Source organism: Equus przewalskii, chromosome 31, assembly GCF_037783145.1.
Source record: "Equus przewalskii isolate Varuska chromosome 31, EquPr2, whole genome shotgun sequence".
NCBI lineage: Eukaryota > Metazoa > Chordata > Mammalia > Perissodactyla > Equidae > Equus > Equus przewalskii.
Window position 1 is genome coordinate 15,781,409 of NC_091861.1, and position 22,167 is coordinate 15,803,575.

General features: G+C 37.5%; 1 protein-coding gene across 10 annotated transcripts in view; it reads left to right on the forward strand.

Annotated features, from left to right (window-relative positions):
• Nucleotides 1-19,345, forward strand: part of ESRRG (estrogen related receptor gamma) — a 605,082-nt gene extending 585,737 nt beyond the window's left edge. For all 10 annotated transcript variants that reach the window (XM_070602492.1, XM_070602488.1, XM_070602494.1 and 7 more), the window contains 2 exons: nt 3,273-3,542; nt 15,451-19,345. In XM_070602492.1, the coding sequence (XP_070458593.1) occupies nt 3,273-3,542; nt 15,451-15,695 (515 nt within the window). In that variant the 3' untranslated portion in view covers nt 15,696-19,345. The remainder of the gene's footprint in view (nt 1-3,272; nt 3,543-15,450) is intronic.
• Nucleotides 19,346-22,167: the final 2,822 nt, after the last annotated feature.

The following is a 22,167-nucleotide window of genomic DNA, read 5'->3' on the forward strand; positions in this document are numbered from 1 at the left end:
TTCATTTAGAGCTTGGTCATTTAGGTTTTTATACTTTGCTCAAGTCTACTGACAAAAGTATTATTTTATCCGTGTGTCTTCATGTATGTAAAATATAGCTGCACTCCTAAAGGATGGGTAGAAGAATTTTGTGCAATTATAATATAATCTCTGTTATGTATTTAGCCTCCTCGGTGAGCAGGTGAGCACAGCATCTCATAACAAGGTGATCTAACTGCTCCCTTGGCATCTGGCCGGGAGAGCTCTTTGTACCAGCTTCCAGATTGCAGAGGTGAGGTAGGAAAGGGTTAAAGTATTGAGATTCAGCTATTTCTAGACCAAGAGGAGATAAAAGTCCAGACTTTTATTTATATTGCGTAAAGTGTGAATTGTCTTTTTTTCCTCTCATTTTGCAAAATTACACTTCCTTTAATCAGCTGAAATAGAGTTGAGGATACCAAGCAAGCAAACTTGTCCAACCTTTTGTGCTAGATCCATCTTCTCATCTTCCTCGACCAAAAAAAAAAAAAACCATTTGTTTACCTTTTACCTTTTTCCTTCTTTTTGTGGCGTTAAGTGAAAAGAAGTTAGGTTACAGGAAGGATGCACACACACACATACAGACATCGATATAGAAGAAACAAAATACAGGATCCTCCTAAAAAAAAATGACATGCTATTGTTTTTTGCTTAATTAAACGCCAAAGAAATGTGTGAAACATTGTTATGGCTGAAAAATTGTTAATTTGTAAATCGCAGGGACAAAGGGGCCCCCTGTGCAACTTTAAAGTTTCCGTGCACGTAAATGTCGATAGCGCGACTTCTCCATCATCAGCACTAAATTCACATTGATGCCTCTTTTCTTCTCCGTATTGATCCTTCCATGAGAACGTAGATTTGTATCTGTTAATTAATGCGTCCTGAAACAGCGTTTGTATTAATCAGGCAGATAAGAAAAATTGGATGCCTGCATCCTCCTGACAACCATAAAAGTGCTGGCCCTGATAAAATCGTGGCTGGACCTCAATAAAAAAGTTCCTCCTTCCACTCAATAAACTAATCATCCTGCTTTTAATTATTCGGCAGAAAGATGTGTGGAGATTGGAGAATGTGTAAATCTATTTACTAACAGCAGTGTCTGGGAGGGAGAAGAGAGCTGTCACAGGCAGGTGCTGCGGGCTCCGCGCTCTGTCCATCTGCTGCGGCGGAAAAACTGCTCCTGGGAGCTTGAAAAGGAAGAAGGGAAAGAAGGCAAATAGAAAATGCCCATCCCTCTTTGCTCATAACTTCCTAGCTGATCATTTATTTTTTCGCCTGTGTAATTGACAAAAGAAATTCCTACTTAGTCCCTTTGCTTGAGTTACATAGTTGGATTTGCGTGGCTTCTTGTTTTCTTGGGAGGAGGGAATAGAAAAAAGAGCAGTATCGTCTGTTTCTTGTGAGTATAACATTCTCAGAATCAAAAGCAGATGGAGCCAAACCCACTCCAATTAGATCATTATTTTTCCCTTTTGAGTCTCTGTTTAAAAGGTTATCAACGGTTATATTTCTAATTCTAACAGGACATTTATTAATTTAACCCCACATAGAAATGACAAAAAAGGACAAAAAGACTTACACAGCCAGTCCCAAAGAAGATCTGTCAAGGAATATATAAGCAGCTTGATAAATAATGAAAGAAATGCGTTTTACACGTGCTAGAGACCCCCTTAAGGAAAGCTTGGCTAATCCCTTTTGATGATTTTATTAAACACTTCTAGGTAATGTCGCCAAATGGCAAGCTACTAGTCCTCACCAACAGGCCAGGAAATCTTTTCCTTTTCTTACGGTGCTCTAGTTCCTAATATCATGTGGAATATGAACAATTTGATATGAATGAAAATAACAATAACAATGACCACAAGCAAGAGCATAAGAAGGTTGGGTGGCGGTAGATATTTATGATTTGGGTATTAGAGTCTAGAAAGGGAGTAAAAATAGATTTTATAAGGTGTGCTATTAAAAATTTCCCCCTTCTATAGAATTACTGCTGTCTGTACCTTAAATCATGGTAGCACTGTCCTCAGAAACCATTAAGAGTGGTTGGTCACCCTTGGCTTCCTGGGCCTAACCTTAGAAATGAAAGTGAGGTTTTCAGAAACATTTCTTTTTTAGGACTCTCGGAAGAAGGATGTGGCCGATCATCAGGTGTATTCACTAAGACTTCCTTTTAGCATCTGGATCTTGTCCCTCTGAGATATAAATACATATCTCTACTGCTAAGTAGGTTTAATTGTATGACTTCATCTTTCCCTTTTGAACCACATTTTCTTTTTAACTTTTTTTGCAAATGTTTCCTGAAGCTAAGAAGCAACTTTAAGCGTGCATGTGTGAATGCAGACCAGACTTTTAGTAAAAAGTGGAATCAGTCATCCCGATACTTCAGATAAGAATATTGTATAATATCGCTACACTTATTGAATGCATATTATAAATTAATGATTGGCTGGATGTTATTTTATATTGCCCCAAAACAAAAATTAAGGTACAAGTAAATTTTCTTGCTCAAAGTAGAGCCGATATTTAAATTCAGGATCTGGCTCTGCTCATATCCTATCCATCAAGCGCCATTGCCTCCATATTTAATTTTTTAAATAACTGGATCTTAATACCAAGAATAAACTTGCTTTTCTATTTGGTGGGCAGGCCAGGCTGCTAAATATTCCACTCTCGTTTCTACCAATAATCACCATTTTAAAAAAATTAATGTTATATATCAGTGGGGATGTTAAATATCTTTTGGGTGTTACGTATGCTCATCGTTCACCGTGCTTGTGGCTAGTATAGAGAAATGTTTCCAAATTGTACTCTACTGTGTGGCCTGAATTGTTTGTTTTTCTTTATTTTTTGGCTTTTTTTAAGCTTTTATGTTGTTTATCACTAGTGGTTTTTAGAGATGAGGTAGTTGAAAATCTGATTTTCTGTAAGACAGTCATAAAGACTTCAGCCAGAAATCACACATGTGTAAAGATTACCTGATATTTTCTTCTCAAGTGAAAGAAACAAACCTACTTCTCTCTTCTGTTCCCCTTGGCTGTGTCTGTAAACGCCCAAGAAGACACCAACAAGTGGAAGCTGGTTTGTGACTTTTACTTTACCGTTCGCAAAATGATCAGGGGAAATTTTAAGAGCATCTAATCAAAGCTCAGCATAATTTTGAGCACTGAAGCAGAAGCCGACTACCATATGAAACTAATGTTGCATTATGAAATTATGGCTTTAAAGTAACTTGATCTGCCCATCTTCTCATGCAGGCTTCTCCACGCTGTCCCTGGCGGACCAAATGAGCCTTCTGCAGAGCGCTTGGATGGAAATTTTAATCCTTGGTGTCGTATACCGGTCTCTTTCATTTGAGGATGAACTTGTCTATGCAGACGATTATATAATGGATGAAGACCAGTCCAAATTAGCAGGCCTTCTTGACCTAAATAATGCTATCCTGCAGCTGGTAAAGAAATACAAGAGCATGAAGCTGGAGAAAGAAGAATTTGTCACCCTCAAAGCAATAGCTCTTGCTAATTCAGGTTGGCATATTGACATGGTTGTTGTTACATTTTTTAATATGTCAGTTTTACCCTTTCCCTTAACTTTTTCAGGGTTTTCCTGAAAATTCTGTATGAGTCAGCAAAATTATAATCATTGTAGCTTTCTAGTGAAAAGTTAGAAATAAGTATAATCACCTTGTAGGGCATTATTTTTATTTTCTGTGCTGTTGAAAGCTGTGGAACCTTTACCACCTCATGACTTTACTAATTTGGACCATCGCTGAAAGTAGTGTAAATGGACACCCTCAGGACAAAATTAGCTACATTGTCTTGTATGCACAAGTGAAAATAAGTGTAAATTCTGGATACCTACAAACCATTTTTTCCTCTCAAAAATGCAAATTTTGCAACTGGAAAAAATATTTAGTGGCATCTTTAGTTTTGGTTATTGGTTTCTTACATTCTGGAATTCTCTAGAAGTCAAATTCTGCTGAAGGAGTGTTTTCCTCAAAGGCACTACCTACGCAGTAAGGGTTAAGAATTAGGGGAATAAACGGTCTTTACGTTCGAACTGAAATGTACTAAAATAGGGAGCAACCCCTGATAAGTAAAAATCGTTGGTTCTTTGTTGTTTTTCCCTTTGTGCCTCCCCTCATGGTTTATTGTGGTCTTAAGTCTCTTTTAGCATTTGCATAAAGTTCAGGTTAGATCCCTCCTTAATGACGTGCAGGTCATTAGATACCTGCGTGTCAATAACATGTTCTGATGCTATGTACCATTGACAGTCACACCGTGCCCCTCCATCCGCTTTTGTTTTGACCCTATCTTTGAACTTTATCTTGGTTGCCGGCCAGTAGTTTTCCCTTTAATTACAAGAAGGAAACTGTCAATAAAATCTGTTAAATGGGATGCAATGAGTGGCTTGAATGGGCGGACGGCTATTTGTTCAAATTCTGCAGCATTCAAGGTATTGACAGTTTGTTTTCTGGGGCCATATGTGACGATCAATCTCAGGCTGGGCTCAGCCACGCTGAAAAATGAAAAACCAGATTGCTTTTGCTTACTTGCGGATGACGACTTTGTGATTTGGCGCGGTCCTAGTGAGACGAGACCTTCTGCCCAAATTGCCCCCATGAGAGCCAGGGACGCGTGACTGTTTTGAGAAATAATTTTTAATTGATTTTGTAATTAACAGTTCATCTACAATATTGATGCACGAATCCTTGGACTGATAGGAGGGAAATTGTTTTCAACAATGAAGTTGTACTTTCGTATTTGTCTTCCTAATGGAGTTTAGCATTTCGCACTTTTAATTGCAAGCGTAGCTTTCTGCCTTATCACGCCATTTATTTCTCTTCTACTCTCCGGTAAAGCTGCAAAGTATGATTCTTTATGACAAACGGCTCTGTTGTTACAAACCCTCAAGAACCCCTTGTCTTGCTCTCTAGAACAGCAGAGTGGGAGACGGGATAGAAATTTCCTGGGAATTTATCAGTTTGCATGGACTTCACATTATAGCATCTTGCATAATTAGATGAACGATTTGGCAGTGACAATTTGGGGAAGAATTTTTATTTGGTAATCATATAGTTATTCTAATTTAAAACATTTACTTGGCTAATTATTTTTAAAATACAAGCATGTTTTATATCTTTTATGTTTCAAATTGCTTTTTGAAATTAACTAATCATGAATGCCGAGCAATGCTAAAACTTTATCATCAAAATTGCTAAAATTTTATAATTTTAGATGCTAAATGCATACTTTATAGCTATGGATTATAATTTAGAATACCTGAATTAATTAGTAGCAGCATTTCTGTTTCTGTTGTTTAGAAGTCTAATCATTAATATTTTGAGATGTAAATATTCCAATCCCACATACTCTGCTGTTAGCAGGAGGAAGTGACCTACTTAAGGTAGTGACTGGTGATTAGAAAGAATTTAAAGAACTAGTTAGTTTATTTTTCTTGTCGAAAGCCAGAAATACTTAGCAAGCCCTTCCTTTTTTCTTTATCCTAGTACTGACTAGCATTACTTTTTTTCAGAAAATTTCTGAATGTTGCAAAATTTTCCCACAAATTATTTTTACATTCTTTTAGCCACTCAATACCAAGAAAAATTAATTGAATCAGACCCCTAATAAAGGAGAAATGATTAAGTACTGTCAGGAGTATTTTAATTTTGAAATTGTGCCACCTCTCCTGTGTTGTATAGATGTGGCTTTTCTCTTACCAAGTCAACCCATAAGCTCCACCATTTTTGCTTGGGCCAAACCACTCAGAAAGTCATTTTCTTTGCTACTGTCAATATGATGCTATTTTATTCCATTTTTTTGACCATTAATTGAAGGACAGCAATAAAGTTGTAGATTCGATGTTGCATAGATCCAGTGTTCTTAAACTGCTCATAAACACATCAACAAGAAAGTGTTTTAATACTTTTCATAGACACCTTAAAAAGCTCATAGATTTTCTTTTAGTATTTACAGATTTCAAATTAACTTAAGTGACTTTTTGTGCAAAAAAAAAATATATTTTAGTGTTATTTATGGTATCTTAGCATTCCCTATATGGCTGTAGGTGCTAATAACCATTGTCTCGTTAATCTGAATTTCAGCTTATTTTAAACATCTGTCTTTGTTAAATAATTATAAACGTTGTGCTTATGCTTGGGAAACAGAATTGGCTGCCTGATAATGGCTGTCATATTTTTTGTAGCCATGTTTCTGTCATATGTGAATTCAGGAATACTTATAACAGCAGAACACCATTGGCAGTATATTCCCTATCTTCAGGTATATGGCCAAAAAACCCCAATATATCATGAACTAATACTTTAATTCTCACATTCAAATATTTGAAAACCCTAAGTAATTGTTCCAGTTGTTTTTGAAGGGAAGAATTCACAGCTCACCTAAATTACGTGTCTCTTATTTTTGAGTGCCAATGACCTCTTAAGCAGTTTTTGCATCCCTGATATGTCCCCGGGGGACTGAATTTAAAAAGGAAAATCTAGGTCACAATTTTGACGTTGTCATTGTTAGGGCCCGATTTTCTCATGTGTACCAGTCTAAGAGGTCAGACTGGTCTCTAGAATTCTTTCCATTATGGAAATTCTATGATTCTACAATTAATTTCATGCGTTTATTGAAAAATACAGTGAAATATGACCACAAGCATTCTAGGTAAGATTATATCATGTGATTCTGTTCTCTCAATTGGTTCTATTGATTCTTATGTCTAAGAATCTGTCTGAAACTGTTATCACTGGCCCCAAGGTAGTATACTCGTTTTTATATAGTGGAAGACGAAAGCTGTTTAAGATTCAGAATTACTTTCGTCTGATCATCCTCTTTTGCTCAAGTCACAAGATCCTCCAGCTCTACAGCTTAAAGTCAGACTCTGCTCGCTTAAAGTCGAGTTTTCTTTTTACCTCTACACAGTACTTCTGGAATAATAGCATCTATCAATAGAAATCTGCAAGCGATGTTTTGGTCATCAATTTTAAATCATAAGTAACTATAATCACTCGTGACAGTATTTTATTCTTGAGGACAGATAGATACTACATGTGCATAACTGTAGCGTAATTTCAAGGGATAGGCTGGAATGCGGCCATATTTAATTAGAAGAGTGGACCCTCATGCAGTTTGGATGAGTGTTTCTCAATCTTTTTTCATTATCACTCCTTTTTACATAGCTTTTTCCTAATAAGTCTGCAATGCAATATTAATATCACAAATATACTACATACATGTTTATGTACTATATACATATATGTTTTATCTAAAAAGAGATTTTTTTCCTGCTCTCCAGTTCCAAATTTCACCTCCTTTGAGAATGCATGGCCTAACCATAGAACTATTTTCTTGTCTGTAAAACGAGGCAGGTGAATTAAATAATGTCTAATATTGCCTAAGTGGCCTAAAATTTTTGTCAGTTGCATTTAAGTGAGGATGATGAGTTTGGCCATATATTTTATGTGTGGTGTGTGTGTATTTGTGCTGAATTTGCAATGTAGAAATATTAACATCTTCACAGATCTGAACAACTAGGGAAAGAGAAAACCCTCTTCAGTTCTTTTGTATTTCCTGGGCAGTCAAACAATTTTACTGAAATTTTGACTAAATTTGCTGAGTTGATATTCTGGAAATAGTTTTCACTATCGATCAAGAGAGTATCCTCCTTTAGAATCTCTCTGTAGGCATTTCTTTTTTTATAGCCTCTGCTTGAGGATCTCATTTGATTTCTGCAACATGTTTGGGAGGTAGACATGTCCAATACCAGTCTACAGGCAACTGAAGTGAGCGATAAAGATGTGTGGCTACTCTGAGGCAGACGGTTGGGCTCTGTGTCCCTTGCTATCAATAAGCTATTTCTGTTCCACAAGTAAGTATATACCATGCCTTTAAAAGGGTGCACGTGGAAGACTTTAGCCATTGCACCTTCACATCTGCCAACCCAAATTAGTATTTTTAATTTTGTTTAGAATTTTGTGCCCCCTTCCTTTATCTTCCTGTCTTCTGAGAGTTATAGTACTATAAAGCCACCCAGAAAAGTGACAAAAAGATTTGGAGACAAGATATTTACAGATTATAGCATTTTATGAGAATAAATATGGGTAGGTCTTTGGTGGCAGGTAGATATTTATTCTTAACTTTTACCCAGACCAAAGCATAATTAGTACTATCAGGTAAATCAGAAATCAAAATTATGACTTTCCATCTCCTCGTCTACTTTTCTTTGGGTTTTGCTCAAATATACCATCACTGTTTCGATTATTTTAATTTTATTTAAGATGATATGTTTGGGTTGTTTTTTAATTTAATGCAACCCTCAAATTTCATATGTATTATGATATTTCAAATTTTTATGTAAAAAATAAAGACTGGTTCTTAAATGTTTCTAATCATGTTTAATGATTGTTATGGCTTTGCATAGTATAGGGAATATTTGCTACAAGTATATCTGTGCTTCCAACCTGAGTATTAGGCACATAAAGTACATTGCTGTTGCTTTACTGCCAGGGAGTAACATGACATCATTTTCTTTTATGGGTCTTAAGATAATGAGAAATCTGTTACGAAAGATTATTAGCATGGTGCAGATCATTTATGATGTTGTGAAGGTGAAATATTTACCACCCAAGTTGGTATCGACATTCACTTATCGGTATAATTGTCTTTATCACTTCTAGTAAAAGGAGTTAGAAAGCTCCTAGAAAAGTGTCAGATGCCAGAGGGAAAGAGAAGGTCTTGAACTTGGGAGTAGAACAGGGAAGAGAGTAAGGAACTAGAGAAGTCCTAGCAGGGAAATCCCATTATGTGAGGGAAATATAATAATGATAACAATAATTTGGGATTTGTGAGGGCAGCCTGGAGTAAAGAAACTGTGGACCACTGGTGGTTCAACATTTCCATGGTTCAACATTTTATGTAAATGCAGTCTGAGAGTGACTCGTGTGGCTGATATAGGTGTAGGAGAGGCTGTCTTTACAGCCACAGCAAGAAATGAAGAAAACAGCTTTCCTGAAAAAATTAGTGTGTCTTAATGGAAAGCTGTGAAATCGGAAGTTCTGTTCTTCTCAACGTGGTTAGGCACAAAATCAGAATTATTAATACTATTTACAATAATTAGATTGTAACTTCTCTGGGTTAGAAAAGATCTAAAACGTTTTTTGATTCAACTCCCTGCCTGATATGTGAAGAGCTTCCTTGGTGTTTCTGCCAAGCCTTCCCACGGTCTTAATCGTTCTCCTTGACTCACTGCTTTCTAGAAGGGAGCAGTCCATCAGAAGTTTCTCACTTCTTCTCTTTATCTCTTTCACCATTTTAATGTAAAATAAAAGAGATTTTCAAAGAGCAAATGTATAACTTATGAGCAGATTAGCTTCCTATGGCTGCTCTAACAGATTACCACAGCTTGGTGGCCTTAACACCTTTCTATCGTCTTACAGTTTTGGAGGTCAGCATAATTAGTTTCACTAGGTTATAGTCAGGGTGTCCACAGGGCCACGTTCCCCCTGTACGCTCTGGGGGAGAATTTCTTTCCTTGCCTTTTCCAGCTTCTAGAGCAGCATCCCTTGGCTCATGGCAACTTCCTCCATCTTTGAAGCCAGCAGTGTAGCATTTTGTTTCAGTGGTGACATTGCCTTCGTCTTCCTTTACCTCCCTCTTATAAGGACACTTCTGATTTCATTGAAGGCTCGTTTTGAAGCCTACCACAATGAATATATAAGCAAAGTCAAGAAATAAAATTTGGGGAGGTATCCCAGAAATCCCTCCTGTCCCAGCCTCCAACCCATCCCTTCCCACAAAAGTAACCACTATCTTGTCCTCGCTCTTCTAGTCATCACTTCTTTGTGTTTCATGATGGTTTTGTTACTAAATCTATATGCCCAGACATGATAGTATAGTCTTGTCCATGAAAAACAATTTTTTCTATAGATTTTCGTTTCCTTTTCCAAAAGTTCTTCTTTCATTTCATTTTCCTGCAGTTTATCAAATGTCAGGGCATTTGACCTGCTGAGTTTCTCAGAGTCTGGACTGCACATGACAGACTATACGTGCGGTGCATTGTGTTTCTCTGCCCTTTGCATTTTATGCAAATTAGCAACTGGATCCAGAGACTTAATCAGACTCAGTTTCCATCCCTCTGGCACCTGTAGGGGGTGTGTTGTTCACTGGGAGGCACATAATGGCTGGTTGTCTCTCTTTTTGTGATGGTAGCAGCTGTTGATGCCCGTTACCTAAATCCATTAATTTCTGGGGGCTGCAAAATGATGATTTGTAACTTTATCATTTCTTTTTTCATTCTGTAGTTGGGGTACTTACATAAAGTGATGTTTTCTCTCATCCTTATTTGTTTACCAGTGGTACACTGTGTATAGGAGAGGTAGGATAAATGCTTGATTCTTTCTCTTTGTTCACCAATTTTCAAGATAAAGAATTGGTGCCCTATCTTTTTTTAATGTCGTTATAAACATGTGTTTAAACCTATTCCGTGGATTTCAATCAATTGCATTTATAATCCTTTTGGAAGCTCATATTGTCCCATTTTAGTTCAGTGGGAACCTCTTCAGGTTGGCTTCTGGAATCTTCTTGAATGACTTAGTAGTTGTAGATAGTGTCCTTCCTATCTAATATAACAAGAAGTTTCATACTTATCTTAAATATTTCCTGGCCAGGGTTTGGATTACAACTATAATCTGGGTGCTAGGTTGTTCATTACTCATTACTGCACTTCTGGTTTGGCCATTCTTCCCAGACCCCTTCAGTGGACAGAGCTAGGAAGACAGAAACACACACACTCATCCTGATTGCATATGTGTGTGTGTGTGTGTGTGTGTGTCCTGGGGACAACTTGTCCCTTAGTCTTGTTGTAAGTGTTGTCTATGCATCTTTGGCTTTGCCATCTACTTGTTATGTTTTATCACGTGCAGATTTGGAAAGATCAAAAAATCTTCCTGCCACCACTCCCTTCTTCCTAGAATCCTAGGATTTTTAATCAAAACTTTATGATGGGCACCTTTAAAAAAAATTTAGGGTCAACTATCTGTGTTAATCATGAGCCAATTTGCATGGCAGTCAACTAGCGTTCCTCAGCACCCCAGCTGGTTGGAACCAAGAGGGTCACTCTGTTAGACTCTTCATATGTTGCTGATAAAAATTTTGAGATGAAAATTATCTTTTAGAAACTGGACCTTGCTCCCTTCTCTGTCTTTTCCATCACACTGCATTTCATTCCTTTAGTGATTGGCAAGACTCACATTGGCTGGCCTCTTACTACCCCTCTTCATGTAGGCAGTTTATAAACACTAAAGAAAATCAACACTTGTGTTCCACAGAAAAGGTTACTTTGAGTGTTGGTTTATGTTATGTACTAGACTTGACTCTGAATATACTTTGGCTATTTCTAATATTCAATTCCACCCTCAACATCAGATTTGGCACCATTGAGAAAACGTTGCCAGGAAAGAGCTACAAGTCCTAAAGATAGTTCTCAAATAGGATTTGGGCATTCTGGAGTAGCTTTGCCCATGCTCACAATAATTCATATTTTTATCATAAAGAAGGGCAGTATTTTATTCCAGGTAAGATATACAAATAAAATCTTCTTTTGCAATGGCTCTGAGTCTCGCTGAATTTTGCAGCAGTAGGTGGAAGGATATTTAGCTGTCTTCCCAAAATAAGTGATCTGAACTAGACACATTCCTTTAGGATCCTGATTCACAGAGTAAAATATTGGAATTTAATGAATGGGTTCTACTTTATGATTGTGTTGAAACTTAATATATGGGTGACAATACATGCACCATTTGCACTCTGGTAATCTTTTGAAAGCTTGATGCTTTTAGAACAACATCTGTTTCTCTTGTAGTCTAGCTCTGTAGTTCTCAACCCTGGCTTGCCCATGGAATCACCCACATTTAAAAAAATACTGATGGCCTGGCACTGGCCCAGTGGTATAGTGGTTAAGTTCATGCATTCCACTTTGGTGGCCCACGGGTTCAAGGGTTCAGATCCTAGGTGCGGACCTACACATCGCTCATCAAGCCATGCTGTGGTGACATCCAACATAAAAAATAGAGGAAGATTGGCACAGATGTTAGCTCAGGGCCAGTCTTCCTCTCCAAAAAAAATCAAAAACAAAAAACCCCAATACTGTTGTCCTGTATCCAGCTCCAATTTTCTCATTTAATAGATTTGGGCGTGGGCCCCAGCATCCTAGTTTTTTTTTAACACTCACCTGGCGTTTTTAATGTACAGCCTTGCCCTGTGTAGTTAATTCATAAACCTCTGATTTCCATTATTAAGTTTAACTGGTTCCCATTAACATGAATACTGGGACTATTTCCTTTAAAACATAAAGTTAAAAAGAAACCAATACCAACCACCAAAGCTAAATAATTACATAAATTAAGGCCAGTTCTATTGAGACTGACATAAATGTATAAATTCAGCCAAAAGAACAAAACAGATTAAAGCCACAGACCCAGAACTTGAACTAGGATCCCTAATGGAGATTAATATTTTCTTCAGCAGTCTGCCAGCTGAATCACGGTCTAATTAAATAGTTCAGATTTAGTGAGTTTGCATTTAAAGTATTAGCAGATCCGAGAATGGGTAAAGCTAAAATGAGTTAGAATCTTTTCTGTAAATGGGAAGTTAAATTATCATAGTAATTTGATTAAATCATTTTTAAATCTCTCAAGCTAAATCACAGCCTTTAAAGAATAGTTTGAAGTCTTAATTGCTGTTTGTGAGCATATCTCTCTGCTATTTGTTCTCGCCTCATTTCCTGTGACATCCTACAATATATCTCCTGCCCGGCAGCAGTAGTGGGGAAGGGCAAGACTTGGGGTGGGGGCTGAGGTGGCTGAGCAGCCGACTTCAAGCGTTTAAAGATCTGCCATGGAGAAGAAGGACATTTACCCTGTATCGGTCCAGTACTTAGAACCAGGACCAAAGGATGGAAGTTGGAGACAGGTTTGAGAAAAGAAGAAGATGACATTTCTAGTTGTTCTGTCCCTTGTGAAACAGAATGTTCTGCATACAACTGGATATGTCTTCATTAGAAATGTTGAAGTTGGAAGTTTAAATGAGATGAGCTCAGAGGATAATTTCAACTTTTTTTTTTTTTTTGGTGAGGAAGATTAACCCTGAGCTAACATCCGCCACCAATTCTTCTCTTTTTGCTGAGGAATATTGGCCCTGAGCTAACATCTGTGCCCATCTTCTTCTATTTTATATGTGGGATGCTTGCCACAGCATGGCTTGATAAGCAGTGCTTAGGTCTACACCCAGGATCAGAACCAGCGAACCCTGGGCCATCAAAGTGGAGTGCAGAAACTTAACCACTAAGCCACCAGGCCAGCCCTTCAACTCAGTGTTTTTTTAAAAAAAGGAAATGCCATGTCCAGTGTTAGAAATTCTAGCAGCATAATTTGATTCAAGGAAACCTGAGTTTAAGCCTAACTCTGACACTTAGTACCAGTGCCCCCTGACTTGCAGGACTGTTGGAGATGAAATGAGCCAGTGTGCACAAAGTGCTTATCAGAGACTTCACCCAGAGCAAGTACTTAACAAATGGTATAACCTGCTCACCGTTTTCCCTTCAGACAACATATAAGTTCAAAAATAGAAAGAAAAAATATCCGAACGTGGTCACCATCTCCATGACTATTTTTCTGTCACTAACGTTACCAACCATTAGCCAACTTTGGAAATTATGATTATGTGTGCTTGTTCCTAAGAGAAGACACGTAGGAAGTAGATACAAATGCCATCCGTCCAGGAGCCAGGTTAGAGAAAAGCCTAGGGAGAAACAAGTCATGGGGAAAGGCCAGGATATATGGCGGAGAATGCCTTGAGTTCCACTCCAGGGCACGACTGCCAACCTTTCCAACAGGGAAGAATTGCTTCTTTTGGCCCCACCAGGTAGGAATCATGTCTCAAGCAGTCGACCCTTATAAGAAACTTGTACTCCAGATTATTCGAAGCTCGTTGAAAGAAATGTGTCCTTAGCCACCTCATGTAAATAGTGGTCAGTTCACCAGTGATGAGGTGAAATGATTCAGGACAATGTAAAAGAAAAAACAATAAACAAAATGCAAAGAAACACATTCCTGCATATAGTCATCTGTCTTTTCATTACTCTGCCATCATTTTTTTTATCATCTGTTTGGCCACTTGATCTTAAATTACATTTCCCTTTCTCTTTTTGGTGTATGTGATCTGATATGTGAATTATATGAAAGATTGGGCTAACTACATATATCTTAGAGCTTGGCATTCTCGGAGAACTAGAATTATTAAACATGAAGAATTCCCCAAAGACTCCATTATGTGTAATTAACAGATAAACTGTCATCAGAATCAATAAAACGTGCTAAATGATTCAAACTTGTATATAATTAAGTGTCTGTTTTAGAGCTAGAGCTGTAACTTATTTTTCCCCCTACATCTCGCATTTCTTGCAAGAATAACTGTGGCAACCCCGTTAACCCTTTCCTTGCTTGATTGGATTAGGTTTTTAAATTAGTCACTTAAGGGCAGAGTTCACCTTCACAAATGCGGAAATATTTCAGAACTCATTAATTTAAAGACTTCCTTGGTTTTTCAGTACAGAAGTACACTGTGTAAGGATCTTTTAATGAACTACTAACAGTATGTTAAAAATCCTAAAAGGATAAGCAATTTATTGTGGTTTCTTTCTTTTTTTTTTTTCCCTGAGGAAGATTTGCCCTGAGCTAACATCTGTGGCAAATCTTCCTCTGTTTTGTATGTGGGCTGCCACCACAGCATGGCCACCAACCAGTGGTGTAGGTCTGCATCCGAGACTGAACCCAGGCCACCGAAGGAGAGCACACCTAACTTAACCATCAGGCCACTGGGGCTGGCCCTCTTGTGATTTCTGTACAGTCTAAAACCAGAGTAATGTTAGATTCAGTGTACTTACGTGGAATTCTTAAAATAGTAGTCATCAACCTTTTTCTTTCCTTTTGTGAAATATGGGCTTTTTGAGGGCAAGATCAGAATTTTATACAACCTTTACCCCCACGGCACTTAGAATAATACTTTTAATAGATGGCCTTCCATAATTGTTGAATGAATGAATAAATACATAAGTGAGATAATGAATAAAACAGCCAAGTTTGTAATCTGTGAACAGGAAGTCTTTTCTTGCTCAGTTTCAGGAGGGAAAAACCCGTGTGTTTTAAATAATGTATCTTCCATGGTAAGTCCCATATTCTAAATCATTATTGAAAATTATCTACCATAGTGAAATTTAGAAAAAAAAATAGAGATTTTGGCAATGCGAGACTCTCTGAGCAAATCACAGCTTTGAGATGTTCAAGAATAACATTTAACTTTCTTAGCTCTAATCTACATGGGTTTATTAGTATTAATATTATTGTTGGTCTTTTCTTGCTCTGTTGGACAGACTCCATGCACATAGAAGATGTCGAAGCCGTCCAGAAGCTTCAGGATGTCTTACATGAGGCCCTGCAGGATTATGAGGCTGGCCAGCACATGGAAGACCCTCGCAGGGCTGGCAAGATGCTGATGACTCTGCCACTGCTGAGACAGACCTCTACGAAGGCCGTGCAGCATTTCTACAACATCAAACTCGAAGGCAAAGTCCCCATGCACAAACTTTTTTTGGAAATGCTGGAGGCCAAGGTCTGACTAAAAGCTTCCTGGGCCTTCCTATCCTGCACGCTGAAAAAGGGAAACTAAACCCAAGGATGATGTCGAAGAAACTTAGCGTTTAGTTAACAACATCAGAAATCAACAAAGACTGCACTGATAAATTAGCAGCAAGACTATGAAGCAGCTTTTAGATTCCTCCAGATCCTCCTTATGCATTTCTTTTTACCTTATCGCATCTTCTTTTCTCCTTTTGTTTTCTCATTCTTTTCCTTTTTGGTTTTTTTCCCTCCCTCCCTTATTCCTTCTCTCCCTCATTTCTTGGCTTCCTCCATTACCAGTTGCCTCTCTCCCTCCTTTCTTTTCTTCCTTCCTTCCTTCCTTTCTCTCCTCTTTGCATCTCTTCTCTCCTCCATCTTTTTGCCTCCTCTCCCTTTCTTCTAAATTTTAAATAGCTCTAGTTGTAAGAAAATTTCTCGTCCTTGCCTTTTCTTTCTTTGCTCTTACTCCTTCCTCCCTTCCTTCCTTCCTTCTGCTGCTGAACTTCTAAAAGAGGTCTCTGATTGAAGAGAAATGGAAGCCAGCCCTGCCAAAGGATGGAGATCCAGAATATGGATACCAGTGAACTTATTGTGAACCATCACGTCCCCAGTGACTAAGGAATCAAAGAGAGAGAACCAACAGACCTAAAAGTACAGTGCAACATAACGAAATGACTGAGTGCAGTATTAGGTTTCATGGGAGCGGCCTCTAATTAGACAACCTAAGCCACGTTGCATCGGCTGCTTCTTATCATTGCTTTTCCATCTAGATCAGTTACAGCCATTTGATTCCTTAATTGTTTTTTCAAGTCTTCCAGGTATTTGTTAGTTTAGCTACTATGTAACTTTTTCAGGGAATAGTTTAAGCTTTATTCATTCATGCAATACTAAAGAGAAAAAAAGAATACTGCAATTTTGTGCTGGCTTTGAACAATTATGAACAATCATGAAGGACAAATGAATCCCGAAGGAAGATTTTTAAAAATGTTTTGTTTCTTCTTACAAATGGAGATTTTTTTGTACCAGCTTTACCACTTTTCAGCCATTTATTAATATGGGAATTTAACTTACTCAAGCAATAGTAGAAGGGAAGGTGCATATTATCACGGATGCAATTTATGTTGTGTGCCAGTCTGGTCCCAAACATCAATTTCTTAACATGAGCTCCAGTTTCCCTAAATGTTCACTGACACAAAGGATTAGATTACACTCATAGTGACTCCGAGTAGTCACGTCTGTCAGTTCTGCACATGGAATACAGATCCATAGAATTATCAGGAATGCATCTCTTTTCCTGGAAGGTACAGTTGCCATATGATTTCTAGCTGCCACCGTGGTTAGGAATGAGATACTGCCTGTTTGCAAAGTCCCATACCTTGTCCCAGAAGGAGCTGTGAGCCAGTCTAAGAGGCAATAAGGCAAATACCAGAATTTGGGGAAAAACAAAAAAAAGTCATCAAAGACAGCAGACGCCTGACCAAATTCTAAAACCTAATCTATGAGTTTATTCATTTAGGAATGTTTGTTTAAATTAATCTGCAGTTTTTACCAAGAGCTAAGCCAATGTATGTGCTTTTCCACCAGTATTGTCACAGCAAGAAAGTCAGTCAGGTTCCAGACTGTTAAGAGGTGTAATCTAATGAAGAAATCAATTAGATGCCCCCGAAATCTACAGTCGCTGAATAACCAATAAACAGTAACCTCCATCAAATGCTATACCAATGGACCAGTGTTAGTAGCTGCTCCCTGTACTATGTGAACAGTCTTATTCTATGTACACAGATGTAATTAAAATTGTAATCCTAACAAACAAAAGAAATGTAGTTCAGCTTTTCAATGTTTCATGTTTGCTGTGCTTTTCTGAATTTTATGTTGCATTCAGAGACTGTTGTCTTGTTCTTCTTGTGGTGTTTGGATTCTTGTGGTGTGTGCTTTTAGACACAGGGTAGTATTAGAGACAATATTGGATGTACAATTCCTCAGGAGACTACAGTAGTATATTCTATTCCTTATCCGTAATAAGGTTCTTCCTAATAATAATTAAGAGATTGAAACTCCAAACAAGTACTCATTATGAACAGATACACATCAAAATCATAATAATATTTTCAAAACAAGGAATAATTTCTCTAATGGTTTATTATAGAATATCAATGTATAGCTTAGAAATAAAACTTTGAATATTTCAAGAATATAGATAAGTCTAATTTTTAAATGCTGTATATATGGCTTTCACTCAATCATCTCTCAGATGTTGTTATTAACTCGCTCTGTGTTGTTGCAAACTTTTTGGTGCGGACACAAACTATTGCTACTTTGTGTGCTTTAAACAAAATACCTTGGGTTGATATTTCATCAACCTCGTGCTAGGAATACTGTGTATCTATCATTAGCTATATGGGACTATATCGTAGATTGTGGTTTTCTCAGTAGAGAAGTGACTGTAGTGTGACACTAGATAAATCATCATTAGCTATTCATTCAGATGGTCAATAACTTGAAATTTATAGCTGTGATAGGAGTTCAGAAATTGGCACATCCCTTTAAAAAGAACAACAGAAAATACAACTCCTGGGAAAAAAAGGTGCTGATTCTATAAGATTATTTATATATGTAAGTGTTTCAAAAGATTATTTTCCGGAAAGTTTGTGCAGGGTTTAAGTTGCTACTATTCAACCACACTATATATAAATAAAGTATATACACTAGATACACTGTTTTCACTGTATCACATTCAAGTACTTGGGCTTCAGAAGTAAGAGCCGGCCAACTGAAAACAAGAGATGGAGATATATGTGAGAAGAACGTAGTACAATTTTTAGTTTTCAGTTTAAGTGACTCTCGGCATGACAAAGAACAAGTCTCACAAATAGGAAATACAACTAAAATGTAGGTCTAAAACAATTGCACGGGCTTTGGGGTAAATGCTCAGTTTTAACCTTGCTTGAGGTCAGTTTTTTCAAGTTTCAAGCAAGACCATTTACTTAATGTGAAGTTTCGGAAAGTTACAAAGGTGTATGTTTCAGCCATATGATTTTAGTTCTTATTTCGCTTCTTTTAGGTTTGTTCTTATTTAAAGCAATATGATCGTGTGACTCCCTGTAGTTACACTCGTGTTTCAATCAGATCAGATTGTTGTATTTATTCCACTATTTTGCATTTAAATGATAACATAAAAGATATAAAAAATTTAAAACTGCTATTTTTCTTATAGAAGAGAAAATGGGTGTTGGTGATTGTATTTTAATTATTTAAGCGTCTCTGTTTACCTGCCTAGGAAAACATTTTATGGCAGTCTTATGTGCAAAGATCGTAAAAGGACAAAAAATTTAAACTGCTTATAATAATCCAGGAGTTGCATTATAGCCAGTAGTAAAAAGAATAATAATAATAATAAAACCATGTCTATAGCTGTAGATGGACTTCACATCTGTAAAGCAATCAATTGTATATTTTTGTGATGTGTACCATACTGTGTGCTCCAGCAAATGTCCATTTGTGTAAATGTATTTATTTTATATTGTATATATTGTTAAATGCAAAAAGGAGATATGATTCTGTAACTCCAATCAATTCAGATGTGTAACTCAAATTATTATGCCTTTCAGGATGATGGTAGAGCAATATTAAACAAGCTTCCACTTTTGATTGCTCTTTTGTATTGTGTTTTTCTTTTCCCCACTAAAGAACCGAATCAATAAACACTGCCCTTTGTTGCTCCCATTCAAAGAGTATCTCTGAGTACCTGTTCCCTAAAAGTAAAGTCGGAGTTTAAATAAGAGCTATAGAAAGACTTGTCAGAATGAATTCTAGGGCGCCAAGAGACATTTTGCATATTTAAGAGTATGCAAAGTGTCTCATGGCACATTAGAATTCATTCTGACAAGCCTTTATATAGCTCTTATTTAATCTTAAAGCATCTCCCATCATCCTGCGTTACTCAAAATCATTGCCTCTATGTCAATGTCATAACAGAAAACTTTCCCCCTATTTTAAGATCATATTAAAATCTGCTAGAGATACCTATTATTTCGCTCCATCCACAATTAAATCTTGCGCTTGCAGTGAGGTCGGCAGCAAGCTGCAGGCTTGGTGGAGCAGCAGTGGAGTTGCTGACCAGGTTTCCTGAATGGAAGTCAGCAGCAGAGCTTATAGATCGGTGTGCGTGGGGAGGGGGAGCTGTCTTCGGATTCAAGAGGGTTAAACAGCACTGCTGACAGCAAATGGCTTCCCCTTGCCTATTTCACTGGGAGAGGTTACAGCCCTTGCTGCCCAGGGTCAAGCTGCGCTTCCACTGGACGCTCCTGGAGCCATCACCGAGGTGCTAATATGTGCCTTCTTGGCTTCTCTGCCTATCTTCAGAGTGTTTTGTCATTGTGTTTGCCCACCGTATTTCTCACCTTTCAGAAGTGTCTGGTTCTCTTGAGAAACAAGCTGATGACACAAAGGCCACGAAACTGAATGGGATTTAGCGGCATGAGATTACGTAAATCACTAAGATGCACTAGCCGGCGACGTAACTCAGAGTTGTCTTTTCCTATTTTAATATCCTCTGAGTGGAAATAGCTCAACGTAGAATCGGACATGGTTGACATTTGATGTTTTCAAAGTACTTGGGTGGAGCTGAGATGATGCAAGATACAAACCTAAAAAGAGATTGTGTCTGTAATCTTTCAATGAGGTCCTCGTTTAAAAAGTGTATGTTACGCACATGTGCTTTTAAGAATTTACATGTTAGAGTTCTCTTGCTCGTTTTCATAATTTAGAATTATTACAGAGTATGTTTCTGGTCCTGACATAGCTATCACGGATGCCTCAGGTGTAAAACAAATGACAAAGTAGGATTTCGACATTTTAGCGTGTTGTATTTGTCAATATATAAACAGCAAATAGCTGTGACAAATGGGTTGTATTTGTGTCGAGATCGCTTGTATTTTCACCTGTTGCTTATAAGTGACTTTTTTTTTTTCTTTAAACTAGTGGTTCCCAAGCTTGGCTGCATATTGGAATCATCTGAAGGCTGTTAAAAATTCTGATGCTTCTATCCCACCCACCCACAGGAGATTGGGGTTCCATTGGTCTGAGATGTGGCCTTGGCTTTGAAATACTTGAAAAAAAATCTCCAGGTGATACTAATGTGAAGACAAGATGAGGAAACCATTGCTTTTAACTTTTACAAATTTCTCAAACAAGACGAGAATGTTCTAAAAAATAAAAAAACTTTTCAAATGTTGGCTCTGAGTTTTTGTGAGGATTTTAGACTGTGTTTTTTTAATCTCAAGACAAAAGACAACTTTTTTTTTTAGTTACAAACCAATGAAATAATCTTGGATTGTTTTGACCTCTACTTCCCCCCACCCCATTCTCACCCTTCCCATTGCCATTCTTCCCCAGCACACACGGAGAACACATTTTATTTGATGACTCCCAAGCCACATCTTTGGTTACAGCCCACATATCTATGGAGATACCTGTTCAAAACCTTGGGCAGAATATCTCAAAATCTTTCTTACTTTTAATCCTGCTCATTTGCCCTTTTGTGTGCTTTAAAATTAGTTTAGGTGTGGTTCCAAATACCTGTTTTTCCCTTCTAAAACCCAAAATTAGAACAAAATTGATTTCTTGGAATGACTTCTCTTACCTGTATTTTCCAAGTTGCTGATTTAGGTAAGAGGTAGAAATGAGATAGAATATTTCATTCTTGGGCCTATGCAAAAACTTTAGGTACACTTCACTTATTAAGAAATTTAATTTGTGATTAAAATGTAAGAGAAAAGAGAGATGTGCTTGAGGTTTTTTAATCATTCACAATGGTTTACAAACTGAATGGCTACGTCCGTAGTCCAATAGATAGAGAAGTGTTTAAATCAGTGTTTCTAGCCTTTTCAGAGAGTCTAGCTTCGAGCTCCTTGGTAGCGTGGTAGCGTGGAAAAAACAAAATGAAACAAGTAGCAGTAGATGGATTGCACGTTGCATCTTATTATGAAACAAAATAGAAAAGAAAGGAATTTCAAAATATAATCCCCCTTTCCCAGGAGTATTTGTCTTGTTCTCCATGAAGTTAAAGGTCTGAAATAATGTGCCCATCACGGGCTCAATGTTGCATGTCCATGCCAGTTGGTCCAGGGGCTTGTTATGATGGTAATGACCTACTGCAACGTGAGCTTGGATTGCAACAATACGATTGCTACCAGCTCACCCGCTGGGAGAAATATTTTATTATTGTCAAATGTCCTCCATAGAGATTTGTTTTGCCTGTTCCTGTTTAAATTAAATTCAAAGCAGAACTGCATTACTATTTCTCTGGAGTATATTTGAGATAAACAACTAGTCTTGAAATTTAGGATTCCTGGCTAGTTCAAATTTGTTTATTAGCAGAAAAATTACAATAGGTGACACCATAGCGGCAGGAATATTATGATTGCAGCCACACAAGAGATTTATGTACTGAGTCCATGGCCTAAAAGCAA